Raw genomic sequence first — 21638 nt, 5'->3', positions numbered from 1 at the left:
CTAACACTGTGTGAAGTGCATGGCTCTAATAAGGATTCTTCAGGTGTGTCCTTCGCTTTGAGTACAGCGTGGGATAGCATGACTGCACTGTAACTACAAATGCAGAATTGTTTGCTGGCTTGCAGGGGGCTTTGCAGGTCCCATCATTGTCATGGATGGGATGGGCAGTATTCTGAAAAATGAATTGTGCCAGTATATGATACAGAAGGGAAACATTTCTGTCTGTTTAATCTGTAATACTTTCAGAACTTCATTTTTGCAACATGATCTGTGGTTTTACTTTTTGCCTGAGATAAATGAAAATGGTGTTAAGTGCTACTAAAATAACTAATGTCCTGGACATGTTGACAGTGCCCCTTTTTATAAAGGCCACAAGCTGAAAGGTGTAGACCCACTATTATGTGGGGAGACACATGAAAAGCTGTTGCATTGTCTTTTCAGCTACTCTCCAATCCGTCTGCTTGAAGTATGTGTCCCACTACCCAAGATCTACATCAAACGACAGGCTCCATTAAAAGTTACTATTTTGCAGGATCTCAAGGACTTCTCTCAAAAGTAAGTTTTTATTTTTAATGCCTTCCTTGGCTTATATGTATTTTAGACTTCTTAGCAGACCACTAAACCATTTTTGCTGATGTAGATAATACACTTGCTAAATGTTCATGGTTTAGAAGGAAAGTGATGATTTTAAACACACTTATAGGTGTATATATAATTCTAGGGGAGAGTGGTATTGGAACTTTCTTTTATACCTTTACCTATTCCATCAGTATTAACTCTCACCTTTTCATCTGGTGCAATTTGTCTTAACTGTTTGCATCTCTGTCCACAGGGTGTCACAAGTGTACCTTGCTGTTGATGATCGCCTTGCTTCTCTGAAAACAGATACTTTCAGCAAAACAAGGGAAGAGAAGATGGAAGATCTGTTTGCACAAAAGGAGGTAATGGACTACTTCTGCATCAGCAGAACATACACTGCAAAGTATGTGAGAACCTACTTGGATTGAGTGTTAAGTCTTGTGACAGTATACTGACAATTTTTCTTTTGGCAGATGGAAGAGGGGGAGTTTCGAAACTGGACTGAGAAGATTCAGGCAAGACTGCTTTCATCATCATTAGACACACCTCAACAGTTACAATCTGTTTTTGAGTCTCTGATAGCTAAAAAGCAAGGTCTCTGTGAGATGCTGCAAGCCTGGAATAATAGGTAAGAGGACAGATACAGGAATCATGAGCAACACTGGTGCTGTGTTGGTTATAGAAGGGGAAGATAGTCATCAGTACTGTCTCCTCCTGTAGTGCAGTTGTTATACAGAGGGTGCTACGACAGCTTGTGATGAATGTCTTCTGCTGGTTGATTGATTGGAACAGAAAATCATTAAAGGCTCGATGATGTAAGTGTTGTGTTGTAGAGCACAACTTATACCTGAGAAGAGAAAGTGTTATTTGAATAGAGGTGGAAGAGGGGAGCATGTGAAAGCGATTGCGTGAAACGATCTCAGAGATGGACAGAAGCCAAATTAAATGTTTGACAACTTCGCTGTTGTTGTGAAGGCTGTCCTCTCCCCTACTGCAATGTGAGTAGGGTGTGGTGTTTGGAACATCTCCTGTTGGTATAGTGTTCATTAAGGCATGAGGAAAACGTTCTGTCTTCGGCAGTTTGAAGCATAGCTTCAGCACATATTAGCAGCCATTTCAGTTTGCATTGAAGACTTGCGAAGGCATGCTTGGCTGTTTTCTAGTTTGGCAAAACAACACAATTTGTGCCTTTTACAGCTAATATGTGTAATCTGTGCTTTGATTGTGTTTTGTTTTTGAAGATTGCAGGATCTCTTCCAACAAGAGAAAGGGAGAAAGCGCCCTTCAGTACCACCCAGCCCTGGAAGATTGAGGCAAGGTGAAGAAAGCAAGGTACTAGCAGCAGTCTGGATGTTAAATAAACATTTGTTCTGGGGGAGCGCCATAGTATAAAGTTGAATTTTAGTTCACTTCAACAATTAGTTAACTTGTCTTACTTCATCGTGTAACTTTCATCTGTAAACATTTGAATTGCATGTTAGCATATGCATCTCTCTCTACAGACATGAACCAAAAGCTTTATTATACAGAAAGAGAAGACTGAGGATAAGTTTTGATGTTTTTCTTTGGTGCTTCTGGACTGTTAATATAAATACTGACAGCAGAGAGCTGCACTCGTTCTCAAGGGTACATCTAGATAGGAAGGAAGTAATCTTGTTAGGCTCTAGGTTTGGATGAAAGTAGAGTGAGAGAAAATGACACAGTGACTACCTATCAAGCTTACCCTTGTGAAAAAGAAAAAAGCAAAAAAAAAAAAAACAAATAAGGAGGGGCAGAGCAAGGAATGCAGGAAGAACTGATAATCCTGTAGGTTTGTCTCTGTTCTGTAATGTGTCTTAGGAACTGCCTGGGGGGATGTGTAAACCATCTTGTACTGTTGCCCCTCAAGAACTATTTGTAAGGGTACAGTTGGCAGTAGGCTGAACTACCACACTGGGGGAGCTGGTACTCTGAGAAAATATCCAGACTGCAAGGCAGTACAATGTAATCAGCGTACAGTAATTGTCATACAGAGGCTGAACTTTGAATAGTTTTAATGCTAGCAAGGTACACAAAGAAATCCACTGAGATCCTGGATTTGCTCATCTGCATGCATATGTGTTGTTTCCACCTGACACATTTGTTAATGCTAAAACACATTTAGCCTTTATCTAGCAGCAAGGAAGCTTATATAGAGGAAGAGCATTCTCTTTAAAGCAGCATACAGAAATGACAGCAGTCTTGTGGAGCTGGGTTGCTGTTGCCTTGTTTCATGTGCTGACAGAGACAGTGATGGTGCTGAAACTGAGAACAGTGGGTGGGAGTTCTCTGCTGTGGTACATCTGCTTTTGCAGGTGTTTCACAGAGAGGAAGGGATACATCTGTAAAGAGCCTGGCATCAACATTGATCACCTGATATTCTTCCTAGATCAGTAGCATGGATGCTTCCCCACGCAATGCTTCTCCAGCACTGCAAAATGGAGAGAAAGGTCTGTTATTTATTTATTTTTTTTCTTAGGCTATGAAAAGAAGCTTGCTGTAACCCTTTCTCTGACATAATGTGGGAGGTTTTGTGTGACCAAACTATCAGATTTGATGGTGAAAACCCGTTGTACGAGGTGGAGATAAGCCAACTATAAGCTTATTATACTAAGCTGCTAATGTGAAGTAGAGTTACTATTGATGCTAAATAGGCTACCGAGGGTTTCCCTTTGAATTTGAGTATTGTTCAAAAACTTTCAGAAGCTTTCTGAAGAACCGCATGGAATTTGGGAAATGCCTCTTGCATCTTCTGTGAAGTGGTTGTGGGCGCTGAGACCTCTTACCTGTGAGGCATACATAGTCTGTGGTAACTGAAGGCACTGGGTGTTTGTGTACATCTGCTGGAGGTTATATACAGTACATTGATTGGCTGCTAGCTCCTTTGCTCTGAGAGATGTTACCTGCTTTTAAAGTAAACTTCTTGAAAGTAGATGCTGGTGATAGCTTGGCCTGGAGGCAAGCAATATCACTTCTGACAGCAATGTAAAATATTTAATGCTTTCCTCTGTCCTTGACTTGACTGTCTTTGTGCTTTCAGAGGATCGTTTCCTGACTACTTTATCGAGTCAGAGTTCCACAGGCTCCACGCATCTTCAGTTGCCCACCCCTCCAGAGGTTGTATCAGAGCAACTGACTGGTGCCAGCACACTGTCTGAACAGGATACAACTAGTAGCTCAGAAGGTATAGTTCTGTTGTGGTATTGTATTCCTTCTCTTCCTTTCCTCTGGCAAGTGTATAAGATCTATGCAGAAAATGGCAAATGTGGTAACTTATCTCTGTTTCAGATGTGTTTGATGGACACTCATTGGGATCTACAGACAGCCAAGTGAAGGAGAAATCTACTATGAAAGCTATTTTGGCTAACTTGTTGCCTGGGAACAATTATAACCCCATTCCGTTTCCCTTGTAAGTACTGCCAAATACACATGATGTGCAAAATTAGCAGCCTGGTCAGGTTGCAAACAGCTATGCATGCTTCCTTTGCTTCCTAGATAATTTAAGTCATCAGCTGGGTTTGCATCCAAATAGACTAAAGATCTTCCTCAAGGCAAGGAATCTTCTTTCCCTTCTAGGGGTTTGTAGGTTACCCCCTTTTCTTATTAATCACACAGATACTTCTATGCCACCCTTGTACATATACGTTATCAGTTTGTCTTCCTCCTAGTGTGCATGTCTACTCAGAACTCTTGTGAGAGGTGAAAGGGAGGAGGAAAGAGGTACATGCTATCTTCCTAGCTGCAGTGAGGGAGCAGAAATGTCCTTCCTCAGTAAAGACTTACTAAAGTTACCTGCCTGCTTCTTGTTTTTGCTTCTAGACCTCTTCCAAGAGTTGGACTCAAATTGGCATTGTCTGGGTGTAGGTCAGGTTCAATGGCTACTGCATGTGCCCTCAAGTCCTTCTTTCACGTGAAAATGAGCAGGCTGGGAAGTTTTTCAGCTACTCTGTCTGCGTGTGTTGCAGTGTTTCTTGTTTGACTTGAACCTAATGTTTGGCAGCCTAACTTCTAAACTCCAAGGTAGTAGTAGAGATCATCGGCTAGTGAGGTTAAAGTTAAGTTAAACAACCCTACAGATAAGAAAACCTCTTAAAAAATTGAGGAGGCTTTGGAGAGGCTGTTGTACTAAATTTCTTGTTCAAAAGAGTTCAAGCCTATCTCCTAACTTCACTCTGCAGGCTATACTGCAAGACAGTCAAAGCAAACTGACATGTTTTAGTGTTGTTAGAAACAGTGGCTGCTAAACAGAGAGAGACTCTAACTTAGAGCTGATCCTCTGATGTAAGAAGCTTGCTTGAAGTGATGATCGTTCTAACACATTGCTGGTTAGATTTAACCACATAACTGTGAACATGTCTATTAGGAGAAGCTGATCTGGGGCACTTTGGCTCCATGCTGAGATTTGCAGCTTGTGCCTGAAGTGCAGTGAAGAGACTTTGAGATTAACCAAACCTTGAACTTTTCTTTCCACAGACTTCTGTGATCTACTAACAGTCTCCCTATTTCATTTCTATCTAGTGACCCAGATAAGCACTACCTAATGTATGAGCACGAACGTGTACCTATTGCAGTCTGTGAGAAGGAACCAAGCTCCATCATAGCTTTCGCTCTCAGGTACTGGTGTGATTTGATCTTCATCAGACATATATATTTCTTGCACAGAAAAGCTGCAAGAGTAAGTTAAATCCTAGTGGTAGGGAACAAGCATGACTTTTTTTTCACTCAGCTGCTTTGAGAGCTTCTGGCAGAGCTGAAGTTGTCTCCTTGTATTACTGAGATATGAAATGTAGGTTTTCCAACTTCCAACTGGATTTCAGACATTCCTGTTCAGCTCAAGTACACAAAAATGAATTGTGGTGTTCTGTGAAAACTGATACTGTTAGCAAGCTTTATTTGCATTTCTTTCTATCAGTTCCCTAGCCTGGAGAAAGTGCAGCTGAGTTAAGGAACACCAATTGGGTGTTTGTAATGCAATCTCTCCCTCATTTACCCTCAGTCATAGCAGCTATTGCTACTACTTGGCTCTACAAACTAGCAGCTTCAGTAAATCTTGGGGCTTGTTTGTCACCAGGCAGAAGACTTTCAGAGTAGCTCATTCTCTTAAATTGCAGAAGAGGCATTAACAAGGGGGGACTTTTTTTCCTGCAGTATAATCTAGAGCAGCATCTGTCATACGGAAATTTATCCTAGCTGTAAGGAAAAAACGAGGCAGAGGTTTCCTACTGCGGGTTTGTTTCCTGTCTATGAACTGAATCTTTGGGCAGGTGTTGTGGGGTCTCTCAGACAATTTTTCCTTTTCTTTTTCCTTCAGTTGCAAGGAATACAGAAATGCCCTGGATGAGTTGTCCAAAGCATCTGTGAAAAGCAGTTCTGAAGAAGGACCACAGCCGAACAGGTTAAATGCAGGAACTGCAGTATTTAGAGCAAAGGCAAAGTGATAGTGGTAAAGAAACCAAAACTAGGATGGGGAAAGACCCTGAAAATATGCTTCAGTTAGGATTTCTGCTTTCTGATGGAATATGGCACAATCTGTGTGCCAACAAATTCTTGCAGTATCTGAATTTCCATTTAATGCTGGAGGCTGTTCTGGCTCCCTCACCTGGTCCCTTAACCATACATACATGCATGGTAGGGAGCATTGGCCCTGCTCAACTTGCTGATGGTGATGGAAGCAAGTGTTGCTCTGGAGTTCTGAGAGACTTTCTCTGGGAGGTAGAGGCAGTCAACTTTGGAGACTTCTGCATCATTACCACTTCAAACTATATCACTTTCCCTTAGTGTTAGGCTCAGAAGAAACATAGCTCTGCAGGAATAAAGCAATAGTATCTTGGGTAGCAGTGTATATTGGCCTTATGACTTTTTTGTCTTTCAGCATGTCAGACAGCAAACCAAAGAGCAGTAGCCCTGTCCGCCTGCCTGAGACCACCATGGGTCCTTCAAATCGTACTGCAGAACCTGAACAACGTAAGACAACTTTGCCAAAATCATATGTGATACTAATCTCAGCTCAGATTTAAGTCTACTAAGCCTGAATTTAAGATAGCGTGAAAGTTATAACAAATTGAGTACTAAACTAAAATTGTTCCAAATGGGCTTGTTGAGCTTTGTCATGTTGAAGCTGTGATGCATCTTGTAGTTGACTTGATGTAGAAAATGTTATTTTTTTTACAAGTCTCTGTCTGTAATCGCCTTCTCGGATTCTTATGAGATCATGTTATTATCTGCTTTAATGTGTTGTTATGTAGTGGAACTTGAGTTATTCTTGGATCTAGCGTGTTCAGTGGGTCATGATACCTCTGTTCTGGCCTCTGCCTTGTTTAAAAAGTAGCCAATTAAAATATTTTAAAATGGAGAGGACAGAATACTTTTACATTAAAGATCCTCACTTTGGTCTGTGTTTTTTCAAGGTGCCATTCATTCTTCCACTGGGGTAGGCTTCTGTTTTGTAGTCCTCCCTTTCCAAGTTCTAAATTATGACTGACTGTTACCACAACTCATGCTTTGAATTGTATTTTCTGCATTTGAAATGTTGATGCTTCACCTCTGCAGCTGCAGTCATTTGAAGTGTTAATTCCCTGTTCTTGTGAAGTCTGCTATGTGAAATGACTCCAGCATTCCACAGTGCTACTTAAGTCAATAAATCTGCTGATCTGACAGATATTGGTTGCCTGAGGAATGCCAAATTAGTTGAATAACATCACCCTTCCAGTTGGAACAATGAATGGAGAATTCTTTTATGTGTCAAGCTTTTATTAAACTGCCTCTCATAATGCCAATACCAACTTCTTTATTCTTTTCACTCTAGCAAAGAAATCATCTGGCGTTTTGTCTTTCTTCCGTGGCACGGGAGGGAAGAGCCCAGACCTGTCTTCCCAGAAGAAAGAGACCTTACGTGGTGCTGACAGTGCCTACTACCAGGTTGGACAGATGGGCAAAGAGGGAGCAGAAAACCAAGGAGCAGAGCCTCAAGGTACAGGACTGTAAAGTCCATCTTCTGTTTTGGACTGTTATTTCTTCCAAACCTTATTAATACTTAAAGGGCCATAAATGCATTCTAGCTCATACTCTTTCAACAGTTCACTTATCAATAATTTGTTTCAGCCAAACGTGCATTGAAAATGAGTGATTTAAGTGTAAAATGTAGGTTTTTTTGATAATATTGCTTTGCTTTATGAGAAGGGAAATGGGGAGGACAGCTTTCAAATCCCTGTTTGAACAGGGAATAGGAACATTGAGATTTAACTTCTATTGTTTTGGTTCATGGAAAATAAAGAAAACAAGCTAAGAGAAAGCTTGTACTTGTGTTCCATGAATACCAATGACCTTCTAGCAGATGTATAATTACAGCTGTGTCTGATTCTATAGTTCATTATCTATTCTTGAAGAAAAGAAAATAGTTTTCTTGTAATGAGTTTACAAGCAGTATCTTGCATGGCTTTCTGGGTAATAATAATGAATAAATGTGACTGAGTGGTACCTTTATGCCTTCAGATGAGGTAGATGGAGGAGATGGACAGAAGAAGCAGCTGGTGAATCCCCATGTGGAACTCCGTGAGTTGTTGTACATAATAACTTGAAGTCTTAGCTGATAAACTCCTTTCTTTATGTGAATGTAATAAATCTTCAAGTTTGATTTATTTTTCCTTCCTGTCCCATATAAATGGGGGGAAAAAAAATGGGAAAAAAAAAATCAAGAACAAAGCAATGCTACTTTTTTACTTTAATCAATCCATGGTACAGAAATACCACATAAAACTTCAGTTGTTAAAACTTTGGTAGTTTTTTTGGTTTTGTGTGGTATATTTCACTCCCCCCCCCATGTTGGGCTGCTGTCTGGACACTTCCCTTTCACATATACTGTGAGCTATCCTAAAGGGGGTTGATTTTCCTGCAGGCTTTTAATTTAACTCCTGTTGTTTTAAATTTCCAAGTTGCAATAGTTGTCAGATCAAGATGTTAAGCAAAATAATGTTTTTCCAGACATCAGTAAAATCTAAGTATCATCTCAGGTAGTTAGTGAGTATTGCGCACTGTTATTGAGGAAGACCTTTTCTTGCAGAATTTTCAGATGCGAATGCCAAATTCTACTGCAGGATTTATTACGCTGGCGAGTTTCACAAGATGCGTGAAGTGATTCTGGGGAGCAGTGAAGAAGACTTCATCCGCTCCCTCTCTCACTCTATGCCCTGGCAAGCACGCGGTGGCAAATCTGGGGCTGCATTCTATGTGACTGAGGGTAAAAGTGGTCTCGTTCATAATTAGCAGGTGGTGTTTGGGGGTGTGGCGATAGTTGTGTTGTTTAATCATTGTTCACATCTAGCCAGAGGGTTGCTGACCGTCAAATGACGACTCAAAATGAAAAGCTAGGTAGATTTCAGAAATCAAAAAAATCAGTATAATTCAAGGACAACTGTGGTTATTAAAGAAACTGTTGTTTTATGTTTCCACATGTTGTAGTTGATTTGTAGGGTTTTTTCTTTTCAACAGTGGCTGATTCTAGGCTGCTACTTAAAGCAAGTCATGAATGAAGGGTCTATAGCCTGTTTTTATTGTATGTGCAAAGAGCTCAGGTAGCTGAGGTAAATCAAACCTAGGCAGTCTGTTTTCTCCCTTGTTTACTACTGGGCTGAAATTCAGAACATATCCAGTAAAAAGATAAATAAACTTTGAAATCAACTCCTGTTGCTAAGAATATCTAAGAGAATTTCAGTCCTTTAATTTTTCGACCATTTCAGCTGCACGACTGTTTCAAGAACTTGAAAAAAATACATCACTTACAGTATGTAAGCCTGTTGTTTTTGTCTGATGTTAAAACAGATGATAGATTTATCTTGAAGCAGATGCCTCGTCTGGAAGTCCAGTCATTCCTTGACTTTGCTCCACATTATTTCACTTACATAACTAATGCAGTTCAGCAGAAGGTATGTTTTTTCCTTTTTTTTTAAAATGAACTTTATTGTAGGCAGTGTTTTGTATTTTACTGACTAGTAGCTGTTTCTATCACCTCTTTACATTTAAGCAAAAAAAAAGTTGGAGGTATGAGTTATAATAATGTGTTTTTGAGATGAAAAGTGGGAATTCTGCTGGAGCTTCTAAGCTGTAATGCACAGTCAGGATAGTGGCACTTCTCGTATATGATTGGTTTCCTGCACACAAAGATCTTACCCAATATCTTCTCACCAGAAACCCACAGCACTGGCTAAAATTCTTGGGGTGTATCGGATTGGGTACAAGAACTCTCAAAACAACACAGAGAAGAAGCTGGATCTGCTTGTCATGGAAAACCTTTTCTATGGAAGGAAGATGGCTCAGGTAAGAGTTAAGTGCTGACTATATGTGACCAAGTGTTCTGTTCCACTGCAGTGCAGTCTTTTTCCTGGCTGAGAGCAAGAGCAGGGTCAGTGGTATCTATCTAGATAACTTTGCGTGTGCTCAAAGTTGACAGTTTGAGCCTGTTCCTTGTTATGTGATCCTCAGTAGCTTGATGACTGTATTGGCTAGTTCAGGTTGCTGTAGTGCATGCTTCAGTTGTTAAGTCTTTTGTCCTTGCATCTCCTTTGGTTGCCAAAAACCAAAAGGTGTCCTTGCATCTCCTTTGTTTGGGAAAACTTTGTCAAGCATTTATAAAATTAATTAGGATTACAGACTAATTTATTTAAAAGGAGAGCCTCGCTAATGGTGATAGTGAGCTCTCTGTGAAGTTAGGGAAACTAATAATGTTTTAAATCCACTCTTTCTGAACCATAGGGTTTTGAGTTCAGCCTTGCTCTTTAGCAAAGGAAGAGTGGCCTTTGAGGCAATAGAATGGAAACCTTAGAATGACTTTGAAAATTCGCTTCAAATACAGAATCAATGCTGAAAAGGAAGTTCAAACAAATGTTGCATCTAATACTATATAGTATCACTTCTTTCTACCTTCCCTCCCCATACTTGACATCAAATAGTGGATGGCTATGGGAAGAAGTGAATTGGGAAAGATTGTGGACTCTGTCCCTGGAGTTAGTAAAATCTTGATTTGAACAACCTGCTCTAACTGGATGTGCTTCAAGTAAAGCATTGCACTAGAGATCTCCAGAGGTCCTTTACAACGAAATGATTCTGTGGTCTCTCTCTCACCTTGCAAACCCCTGTTAAACAGTGCTTCATGCAAGACCCACCTCCATCTTCAGTGCCTTTGCTGTTAGCACTTGAATCAATAAGCTGACTGGGAAGCTGAGTTTGCCCATTCATCTTAAAATTAAGGACACAAGTTTTTTTTGCTTAGATAAGGCTAAATAGTAGTGAAATAACTTGCCTAAAACTGTGGTTTGAAGTAGCAGAGCTTTCATGTAGGCTTACATGCTACTGTCTGCTGATGAAACTTTAATTTCTTAGTTGTATGAAAATATTGTGTTTTGCTGTCTTTTTCCCAACTGAGAAGGCAAGAGTTGCTTTGCTGTGATGCCTGCTCAAACACCGCACTCAGGCACATTGAGGTCTTTAACCTCACAGAAAACTGAAGAAAAAAGTAGTAATGCTGTTCTCCATTTGCAGGTTTTTGACCTAAAGGGCTCCCTCCGGAATAGAAATGTTAAAACAGACACAGGGAAGGAGAGCTGTGATGTAGTCCTGCTGGATGAGAACCTTCTGAAGATGGTCCGGGACAACCCTTTGTATATCCGTTCCCATTGCAAGGCTGTGCTGAGAGCTTCCATACACAGTGATTCCCAGTTCCTTTCCAGCCACCTCATCATAGACTACTCCCTGCTGGTGGGTCGTGATGATACCAACAATGAGCTGGTTGTTGGGATCATTGGTAGGTTGCCTTTTGCTTTTGCTTGCTTTCAGCTAGTGACACTGCTTTCTTCTGGTTTCGGCATTTTTAGTACTCTTAGAACTGCACCACCACTACAGAGACGTGTGCCAAGAAAGCTCGTCTTCTCCCTGATGGAATACTGCACTTACCTGTCATGGGTGTTCAGAGTGGTGGCGGGAAGTCTTTTCCTTGCAGCCCCCTTTTCCACTCAGGGTTATTTATGATGTTTCCAATCCTTCATTCCATGAAGTGGCAAGTGTTTACTTTGAACCTGCAAGTGGCTACAGTAATGCTTAAAGCTTTTAACTGCCTGGGCAGTTTTTTGTTTGTTTGATTTGATAGTGACCTTCCTGAACTCTTGAGCTATCATATTCACCCCAACCAAATATAATGAATAATCTCAAATAATCTGGAAAGTGAAAATGCTCGCCAGGAGAGCACCCAAGTCCTGTCTATGGAAGCCTACTGTGTCCTTCTCCCAGTTGGAGGAGGAATAGATATGTTTTAGAACATGTTACTTGTGTTATAGCAGATAAGACGTGTTTTGGTGTGGATCATTTTTTTTTTTCTTGCAACAGATTATATTCGCACTTTTACCTGGGACAAAAAACTTGAAATGGTGGTGAAGTCAACTGGCATCTTGGGAGGACAAGGTAAGGTTAGAATGAAAGAAAGACTTTTGATCGTGTTTATTTTTTACCTGGAAGCTTCCGATAACTGTGCTAGTAAACCTACAACTTCTCCACTGTGTGAAATTGCTACACTTTTAATTAAGATGTGCAGAGCAGGGGAAGGAATAAAGAATTTCAGAAAAAATCATGCACTGACCTGCCTTTATGAGAGACCCTTTAAGTACTTGAAAGCCTGGGGATGGGAGATATATATCACTGTTCTCTTACGTTTTGTCGTTATCCGGTGCTCACACAAAAATTTAACTGTAGAGACATGCTAGCAAAAGTCCTTGCTGCCTGGTTTCAGAAGAAGTCTTCTGAGTCTAGAAAATCAGTTTTCTTCTGGACTATTGGTGTGGAGGAGTCCTTATCAAATGATTGAGTACTGCTACCCAGATTTTGAGGAGCTAAGTTTCCTTTGTGGAAGTGAGAGGAGTACTTGTTGTGCAGAATTGCATAGTATTGGCCATGTGCTGGTAGGAAGGCTAGAAAAAAAAAGGAAGGGAAACACTTGGTCTCACTGCCTGGACATCTGGAGAAGATAAGAGCATGTCCACGGAGTTAAATTTTTCCTGGGAGAAATTTGCTTCTCTGCGGGAAAGCCTGTAAAGATATGTAAACAAAAGAAGAAAAAAACCAATTGGGACCGGTGTAAAAAACCTAGTTTCTCCAACTTGGTGAATCTCAATTCACTGTTAGGGATCCAGACCTTGATCTCTCTTGTCTCCCAAATGTTTAAAAAGTAAATAAAATCTAACAATACTTGTTGGTTCCATGTACAGTGTGCCTTCATTGTTGTACCATCTGATGCTGTAATTTCACGTGAAACCTGCCTGTACTGCAGTGTACTCTTTAGCCCATTTCTAACTGCTTTTGCCTCTTGCACATTAGGTAAGATGCCAACTGTGGTCTCTCCAGAACTGTACCGGACCAGGTTTTGTGAAGCTATGGACAAGTATTTCCTGATGGTGCCAGACCATTGGACAGGGCTGGGCCTGAATTGCTAAACTAAAGCCCATATTGGGAAAGCACAAGAGGACAATGATGTTACAGGCCACTCTCTTCCTGTGGCCTGCCCAGCAGTAAGCAAGAGGATTGCAGTTCCATGTCTACACTGACCATGTGCATTATGTTGCAGTGTGTGAAATTTGCTCGTTGCACTTTAATCCTCTCTTCGAGGCTGATGGGCAAGCCAGCCTCATTAAGGATCTAAGCTGTAAGGTACCACTGAAGAGCGCTGATTGAGACATTCCTTCTGTCAGTATGGAAGGTGGTGCTATCTCCGTGTATGAGCACTGAAACCTACTATCCAGTTCTGGTGGTGTAGAAGTACATGATCTCTGTAAGTCTTGCATTCCTTAAGTGGTGTTGAATATGAACAGCTCACATTTCTGTAGTGGATGTGTAGTACTGCAAATGTGAAATATCCCCCCCACCCCATGAGGGTGAGTGAGAGAAGAATGAAGTTAATTCCTAAGTTCTGCTTTTTTTTCAGTGATCTGTAGTTGACCTGTTTAGGGTCCAAGAATAACTTGTCCTGCTTATGCTCTGTAGCCTCACTTTTTACTAGGTTCTGTAAACAGTACTTGAGGATGGGGAAGTATGCATGCATGGATTTGTTTTGTTGTGTTTTTTTAAGGCAGCTCCACAATTATAATGCCATAACTCTCCAAATCACTACATCTTTTAATAGTGCAGTACAGCTCTGTCTCTGTTAATTTCATTTTAGCTGAATCCCATAAAGATGGGTTGTCAGTGATCAGCATGCTGCAAACCCCAAACATATCCCTTCAATCCTAAACAGGAATTTGATCAAAACATTGCCCTACTCCCTGGAAATGGGTAACTAAAACATACCCTTTTATGTAACAAGGCTCAATTACTTTTAGTTATGAAGCTGGTTAACTCTTCCCTTAATAGAAGGCACCAAATTGCCAGATGAAATGCATGTAGACTTAGATTGACAACTTTCTCCTTAATGAAACTGTTATTCCCGGCAGATCACTTAAAATCCATTTCAGTTCCTAAAGCCTTTGAAACAATGTATTTACCTCATGGTGAAATTTTGCCAGGAGAATGCTTTTCTTGTGTTCGTGACATGCTGATGAGAATAAGCATCCAGATCTCGTCACACTGTGCAATTCCAATGGGAAAAAACTCTTCAGCAGTATTAGATTTTTTTTTTGCACCACCAAGATGAATGTATTCTTCTGAAAAAAACTGAACTAACAAGTATCTTGTATGATGGATAAGATGTGCAGAGATCTGAGGATCTCTACATTATGAAAATAAGCACCTCTTTCCATTTTTATTATTTTTTACCTGTTTTGTAGGTGACAAGTTTACTTTTTAGATTCAGTATAATATAGGCCAGTAAATAAGAGTTATGTTTTCGTTGTTGTTTTTTTAAATGCAAGTTTGAGAAGCAAGAATACTGTCCTTGTCCTTCCAGTCTCCGAAAGGACTTCAGACATGGAGTCTGGGACAGTATAGCTCTTTATGACCACTTACTCATTCTGATCAGTTGCTTGGTAATTCCATCTTCACTGTAGCTATGGATCGAAAGGTGCATTTTTTTCACTCCTGTGTTCAGTATTTTCTTCTGCAGCAGATGGTGGTGACTGGTCAGGAGTGACACCTGGGCAGCATTGGGAAAGGAAAGGACAGTGAAAACTGAATTGTTGGCTCTGAAAACAACCAGTGCAGTTCAAGTCTGAGTTGCCAGAAGACAACAGTCATTTGTGTTGGAAGAAGTCTTCCCTACTCCCCACCATCATTTCCAATGATGAGCAAAAGTACTGGCCTTGGAGCAGCAGAAACGAAAGTATTCTTGCTTCCTCTGTCCAATGTAATCTCTGTTTCTGGGGGTGCAGTGTGGAAGGCTGCAGTGATGTGTGCTGTGGAAAGCTGACAGTTCTGTTTGACTCGCTCTGGCATGGAATCATTCCAGTTCAGCACAGGGCATTGGGTGAAGCTGATTACCCCTGGGACACATCATCTCCTGCATTGAAATGTGCTCCCAGGCTGGTTATTTGTGTAGGGCCTTGTGTAATGAGGAATCAACCTGTCCATCAGCTCAATGCTAGTCATTTCTGTGTCTCCTGCCTTCTGTCTTGGTCCACTGATGTTCAAGAAAGAGCCTGACATGTAGCCTGAATCTGTTCTGTTCTCCATTAAAGATTACATGTCAACTTTCTCCTTCCTATCCTGAAGTTTATAGGGAAAATACTTGACTTGCCCGAAATCTAAGGTGACCCAACAGCAGCTAGTTATCTTTCACTGTAGTTAGTATGTGCAGTGGATGATGGACCATGAATATGGGCAGTGTCATGGCATCTGCACTAGTTTGGTGCAGAGCTGGGCTTTGCAAGCCCTGTCTTATCACCAGTAATCCTTACTCCAGAGTGGTATGTGGCTGTTCTGCTTGTCTTCCAGAGTCCCAAGCAGCTGGCTGTAAAGTAACTTGGTCATCCGATTGTAGTTAATGTTCCCCTGTGTGTAATAGCGTGAGGCCTTTGGCACTGGACAAAATGGGAGAACCCTCCCCTCTGGCCAGCTGTTCTGCAGCCTGTGAATGCAGAGCCTAGTTGTTTGAATTACAGTCTTGGGCTGAAGTCACAGCATTTGGAGAGATCTTGGGCTGGAATCAACAGTTAACTTTTGGTCAGGATGTGGCTCATAGACTAGTACTGACCAGCCTGGAGTAGGTAGCGAACTACTAGTCATGGGTGAAACAGTAGCATAAACTGGAATTGGGACATCTTTGGGTGCCATGTAACCTAAAGCTGGAAGCATTGCTACTTCAAGTCCCAGAAATAGAATAGATCCCCCCAGACGTTTCCTTTTTATATTAAGAATTGTCCTGGCATTTCACTTGCTACAAAGCTGATGTTCTTGAAAGGAGAACAATAGTTCATGCAGAATAGATCCTTCTTGTGGGGCTGATAGGCCTGTGTCCCTGCAGCATGCCTAAGGATGTCTTAATGGAGTGGCCTGGGTATTAAATAAGCCCTTTGATTAGAGCATTTTATTTCCTTGTAATGCAGGTGTAGTGTACGTGTGCATAAGCAAAATCCAGTTGTAAATGCACTGTAAGACTGCATTTTTTTTCCAGAGTTGCACTGGCTCATCTGTTTTGAACTGAGGCCTTGTGACAAACATCTAAACCTTGTCCCATTCAGAAGCAATGACTTGTTTCAAGTCGTGTAGACAGCAGGCTGCCTTGCAATAGCCCAGGGCTGTATTCTGTTCCCCAAAAGCACACGAGGGACTCTTGCTAGTTAAGGAGCTCCACTGGGCTCAGGTGGAGTTACCTGTGGAGTGGGCTGTCCTCTGTGAGAATGACCAAAACCAAATTAATCACTCACTAGCAGGAGGCCAGACTAACCATTATTCAAAGCACTTCATGTATCATAATGTATGTATTTCTAATCTACCTTGGTTCAACTGTATTTTATAAGATTGATGTACTAAACTATTTGAGAGTAACTGCCTTGACTACTTGGAGAATCAAAATGTAATGTATATAGATAAAAATGCAAATAAAGTGACTAAAATATACTTGGGTCTGTTCCATGTGGTGGAGCAGTTATGTCTTCTGTAGAATCCCACCTTCCTGATCAGAGGCCAAGCCCTGTGCTTGCTCTGCTGGAGGTTGCCTGCTTTGCATGCAGTGTAAGCATGTTTGTCATCTCGTTGCCTTGCAGCTTGAATCTTCTGATGTAGCAGGACCTCTGGGCAGCTCTCCAGGTCAGCGTTTCCAGAATGTGCTAATACATAGTGTGAGACAGAGAGCCAGTTTTGTCCACCAGGTGGTGATGTTTCTGTGGCCCGATTCTTCCAAGAGGTGGAGCATTCTTAGAAAAGTTCTCCAGGTATTTCTGTAGTTTTCTCTTGAATGGATAAGATTTAATAATAATGATCATCCAAGGAGGTTTGAAAGCTTATGGCTTGTCTGGGTTGCTTCATGTTTCTAGTATATAATAACTTCCTCTCTTACAGCTAAAAATGATGTGTGATTAGATCTGGGAAGGGGCCTTGTTGTTTCTTAGACTGTGTTAAACTCAAAATCTGAAACTTAGGGATTTTATTTCCATTACATGGCATCCTCACTTCTGCCAGGTGAGTTTGGGTTCTGTTGTCTACTGCTGTATGAAACTGCATCAGAAGCTGTCCCAGCACAGGTGTGTGAGCAAGGAAAAAGGTGGGATGCTCAACTTAGGGCGGTGCTTCCTTTGTAAGGTTGAGTGGCAGAACTTGAGGGGCTTCTCTTGGGTTGTTCACAATGAATCCCACTGATAGAGCTCTGCAAAAGGAACTAAGTCCAGCTGCCTAACAAGTGTAGGACCAAACAGCATCAGACCTTCCAGGTATGACTGTCGATATTCAGTAAAAGGTAAATTTGTGCTTGTGTGAGTCAGCACAGGCAGGCAACAGGAACAAACAGACTCAGCTATAATGCAAAGAGTCAATTTATTCTCATTACCTTTCCAACTGGAGGATCCCCGAAGCAGCACCTGAGCAGAGGTACATGAGCACAGGCACACAAGTGAGAATGCAGGAACCACTAAACAGGGTCCATCCTAGGAGATTGCTGGCCTGCTGGTTTCACCTGTTTTTATCAAAGCCTGTTTACTGCGCAGGCACAGTTTTTACCACCATGCTGTGATTCTCCATGTACTTCTTTGACTTTTTTTTTCCTGTACTGAAGCCCAGAGCTCAAGCATAAACAACAGCAGACATAAGTTATGTTTTTTCTATATTGCTGCTCCCCAGACTTTATGCATTCCCAGCTTCAAGGTCACTTGAGCATATTTTAAATCCTCCTCACTAGTCTTCTGTTCTGATCCCATCCTCCTCGCCCATCTTACACTTCTAGCCCATTCATCCCAACAGTGCTCTAAGCAAAAACTTCTTTTGGGTTACACTGAAGTTAGGGAGAGGGGCACTAGTGTGAGAAGGGTGAAAATTACTGTTCTGAAGTACTTTTTTAAATCTTCTTTTTCTTAAACAGGCTGATTGCTTTCTAGAGGTAGAGAATGGGTCCATGGAGTGCCCCTGGCAAGGTTGTTAACTGCAGGGGGCTGCAGGATGACCTTTGTGGGAGGTGGCCAAGGGTTGCCATGTGCTGGTCACAGCTGGCTCCAATGAACCTCCTGCAGGGCACAGCTGAGCCCATCAGCAAAGCTGGTGGTGCCTGTGTGAAAATGCACTTAAGGAAGACAACAAAGGGAAAAAGAGTGAGGAACAGCCCTGTGAATGCCAAAGGCAGAGAAGGAGGGGAGGAGATGTTCCAAGTGCTGGAGTAGAGTTCTCCCATGCAGCCTGAGGAGACCACACCACAGCAGCTATCCACGCTGCAGCCGCAAAGGGCCCCATGCAGGAGTGGGTTCTCCTGACAGGAACTGTAGCCATGGAGGGCCCATGCTGGAGCAGGCATTTCCTGTAGAAGCTGTGACCTGTGGGGAAGCCCACGCAAGAACATGTTCTCCTAATAGGAACTGTGACCTGTGAAAAGCCCAAACTGGAGCAGGCTTCTTCTGAAGGACTGCAGCCTGTGGAGAGTGCCCACACTGAAGCAGGTGAAAAGTTTGAGGGGGCAGGAGCAGCAGAGAGAAATTGTGGTGCACTGACCATTGCCCCCTTCCCCTGCACTGCTTGCTGGGGGGGGTGTGTGTGTGTGTGGAGGAGTTGGGAGTGGTGGAGGAGTCGGGAGTGGGTGAGGCTGAGCTGGGAAAAGGAGGGGGGAGGTTGCAGTGTTGTTTTAATTTAATTTAGCTAAATCTGATTAAATATGGTCATTAATCTCTAAGGAGTGAGGTTAACACCTAAATGGACAAGGAGATAGGGAAATTATGACGCTGAGCTGATTTGCTGTGGTAGTTTGCTCCCCACCATAGGCTGTACCCATGGGAGGTGCAGAAGATCGCCTTTCTTCTAAGGAGAGCTCTCACTGCTGCCATGAGGGCTACCTGCTTCTCTCTCATCAGGGTAGAAACTGCTGGTGTCTGTGGTAGGCAGGAGGAAAGGCTTTTGTTAGGCCACCCTGAAATAACATACTGCAGAGCTGAAAGGCTTCCTGAGTGGAAAGAGCTTGAGGTGACTTCAAGATGTTGAAATTAGAAGGTATTTGTAGGAGGACTGCCTGCCAGCCTTCACCTGAGTAAAACAGTACTTAAATTGCAACAGAAAAATAGAACCAGGGAGCAGATGTGTATGACAAAATGCACAGTGAGATCTTTCTGCATGATAAATAAATGCCTCTTGTGGATGGCGGCTGGACCTGGCTGTCTATTTGAAAACATGTTAGAGACTGAATAGTCTGCCTATTAAATTTGTGTTTTCCCCTGACTTCTGTGGTCTTTGTGTGAGAACCTTTAGTCTGAGTTTTCTCTGGCTGATTACAGCATGTTTTATAAATATTGTCATTACAAGTTTGGCTGTGTCCAGCTCTGAGTTGACACTGCATGAGAAACATTCCTAGAGGAGAAGCAGCAGATGGTGCTGATTTTTTGAACAGACTGCTTGCTTCCAATTTAGAGAAGAATAGTTTGGATAAAAGGGACCTTCAAGGATCATCTAGTGCAACTGCCTGACCGCTTCAAGGCTAAACAGAAATTAAAGCCTGCCGTTGAGGGGGCTTTCTGAATGACTCTTGAATACTGCCAGGCATAGGGCACCAACTACCTCTTTAAGAAGCATGTTCTGATATTTGACCACCTGCCCAGTAGAGAAACTTTTCCTTGTGCTCAGTCTGTTCTTCTTCTGGCACAGCTTTGTGCCATTCCTGCGCGTCCTGCCATCTGTTCCCAGGGAGCAGAGACCGGCACCTCCCTCTGGGCTTCCTCTCCTCAGGGAGCTGCAGGGAGTGGTGAAGTCGCTTCTCAGCCTCCTTCTCTGGACTGGACAACCCCAGGATCCTCAGCCTCTCCTCATAGGGTGTGTCTCCCAGCCCTTTTACTAACCTTGCTGCCCTCCTCTGGACTCTTTCAAGTACCTTAACATCCTTTTTATACTGTGGAGCCGAGAACTACATGCAGCCCGAGCAGAGTGGTAGCTCATCCCAAATTATGGGTGTGATTCTGAGGTAAAAATGGTACATGCTAGTGTGTGAATTAGGAGATAGCAACTACAGGACTGTAGCCTTTGATTACCTGAAATGATCCTGAAATTACAGTTCTGATCGAAACTTCATGAACTTCCAGCCTTCAAAACAGAATTTCTATGCTACTTTTTGATATGTATTTGTAGTACGATGTCCTGTATGGCTTGAAAGCTTACTGCAGTTAGGAGGCTCTCTTCGCTGAAAAGGTTTGTCGAAGGGGAAAAGCAGTTGGCTACTGTATAGTTAGAGCAGTAGATGACAGATGGTTTCGTTTTACTTGTAAAGTAACGGGCAGGTCTGGCTGGCTGCGGAAGACTGAATCTTTGCTGCCACCTGCTGGCAATCCAACTTAGTTTTTCACATAAACCTCTAGTACAAAGTCTGACTGGCTGTATGTTTGTTTAAATTATGTAACAGGATAGCAAAACTGGAAGAGAAAATATGGTTTTAGTAAGAATTCGGTATTGTTTTTCAGGTAGTCTAAATGTGCTGTTAGTCTACATATGAAGAGGCAGAATACTGATGTCCTGTAGTAGCTGAATATGTACCTCAGAGAGGACAGATACCATTTCTGTTAATGTATGTGGTCAGGAAAATGGGGGTTGTATTTTAGACTATATGTACTATGCCAGCTGTTGCACAGCACACACTTTTGTGTTTGTGCATTATGCCTTCTTTGTGCATGTGTAGTTAAATGACAAGGAAAGGTACAAGGCCAGCCACAAGGTCTCCTGCTTTGACTAGGAATAAAGGCTTTTTTTCCCCTCCTGCCTCCTGAAAACTGTCAGAAATAGCAACTAGCAAAGAAAAAAACAAAAACCAGCCCTAAATTTGGAAAAATTGCTTGGAAACCTGCACAGTCTACAGCTCTCTTTTCTGTACTGAAGCCTTTCCTATAATCTATACATGTTATTTTTAGCTTAAAGTTCTTTTTTTTACAAAAAATAGCTTATGATACAGAATTAAATCTTAAAAATTAGCTTTTATTGGTTTTTAACCCAAATCCTGTGTTTCAAAGTAAGTAATCCTTATAATAATATAATAAGTCAGTGTGTAGGATATTTTTATGAGGAGTAGTTTTGTCTTTTTATAGTAGTTATTTGTATGTTCAACTACAATAGAAGGAAGTAGCATGTGCTTTTTTTTTTAATATAAGTGAAGTATGAGTTGAGCCATAGTAAAGCCAGCACATTGTGTTACTGAGGAGAGTATCATGAGGTACTTGTATTTTAGTCCTACTATTCTATTCCTGTTAGAAATAAAGTAGAAATGGTACAATCCTGTATTAGGTCATTTTTGTTTGGAATTTTAATAGTAGGATCAAGAATATGTAACCATGACCTCTGGCTTCAGGAAGAAAGGAGGAGATGAAAAGGGAAGTTAAAATCAAACATAGATGTAATAGCTGTCCAAAGGAAGAGAGTTTGTATTAAAGTCACAAGTATAAAAATGTTCTTTTTTTTGACTGTGA

At 41.7% G+C, this 21638-nt stretch overlaps 1 protein-coding gene across 6 annotated transcripts in view; it reads left to right on the top strand.

The window, feature by feature from the left end:
- PIKFYVE (phosphoinositide kinase, FYVE-type zinc finger containing) overlaps window positions 1–16623 on the top strand; it is a 62366-nt gene extending 45743 nt beyond the window's left edge. For 5 of the 6 annotated variants that reach the window (XM_083842779.1, XM_083842778.1, XM_083842777.1 and 2 more), the window contains 18 exons: window positions 442–555; window positions 833–941; window positions 1053–1207; window positions 1821–1911; window positions 2987–3047; window positions 3638–3781; window positions 3886–4006; window positions 5116–5211; window positions 5909–5992; window positions 6470–6561; window positions 7403–7567; window positions 8089–8148; window positions 8657–8833; window positions 9415–9518; window positions 9781–9909; window positions 11131–11392; window positions 11971–12050; window positions 12960–16623. In XM_083842779.1, coding sequence (XP_083698905.1) covers window positions 442–555; window positions 833–941; window positions 1053–1207; window positions 1821–1911; window positions 2987–3047; window positions 3638–3781; window positions 3886–4006; window positions 5116–5211; window positions 5909–5992; window positions 6470–6561; window positions 7403–7567; window positions 8089–8148; window positions 8657–8833; window positions 9415–9518; window positions 9781–9909; window positions 11131–11392; window positions 11971–12050; window positions 12960–13070 — 2155 coding nt within the window. In that variant the 3' untranslated portion in view covers window positions 13071–16623. The remainder of the gene's footprint in view (window positions 1–441; window positions 556–832; window positions 942–1052; window positions 1208–1820; window positions 1912–2986; window positions 3048–3637; window positions 3782–3885; window positions 4007–5115; window positions 5212–5908; window positions 5993–6469; window positions 6562–7402; window positions 7568–8088; window positions 8149–8656; window positions 8834–9414; window positions 9519–9780; window positions 9910–11130; window positions 11393–11970; window positions 12051–12959) is intronic. The other variant, XR_014586374.1, reaches the window with a different exon arrangement.
- The last annotated feature ends 5015 nt before the right edge of the window (window positions 16624–21638 follow it).

This window comes from Anser anser (assembly GCF_964211835.1).
Source record: "Anser anser genome assembly, chromosome: 6".
Taxonomy (NCBI): Eukaryota; Metazoa; Chordata; class Aves; order Anseriformes; family Anatidae; genus Anser; species Anser anser.
Note: the sequence above shows the minus strand (reverse complement) of the source record. Positions and strands in the feature narration are given on the sequence as shown.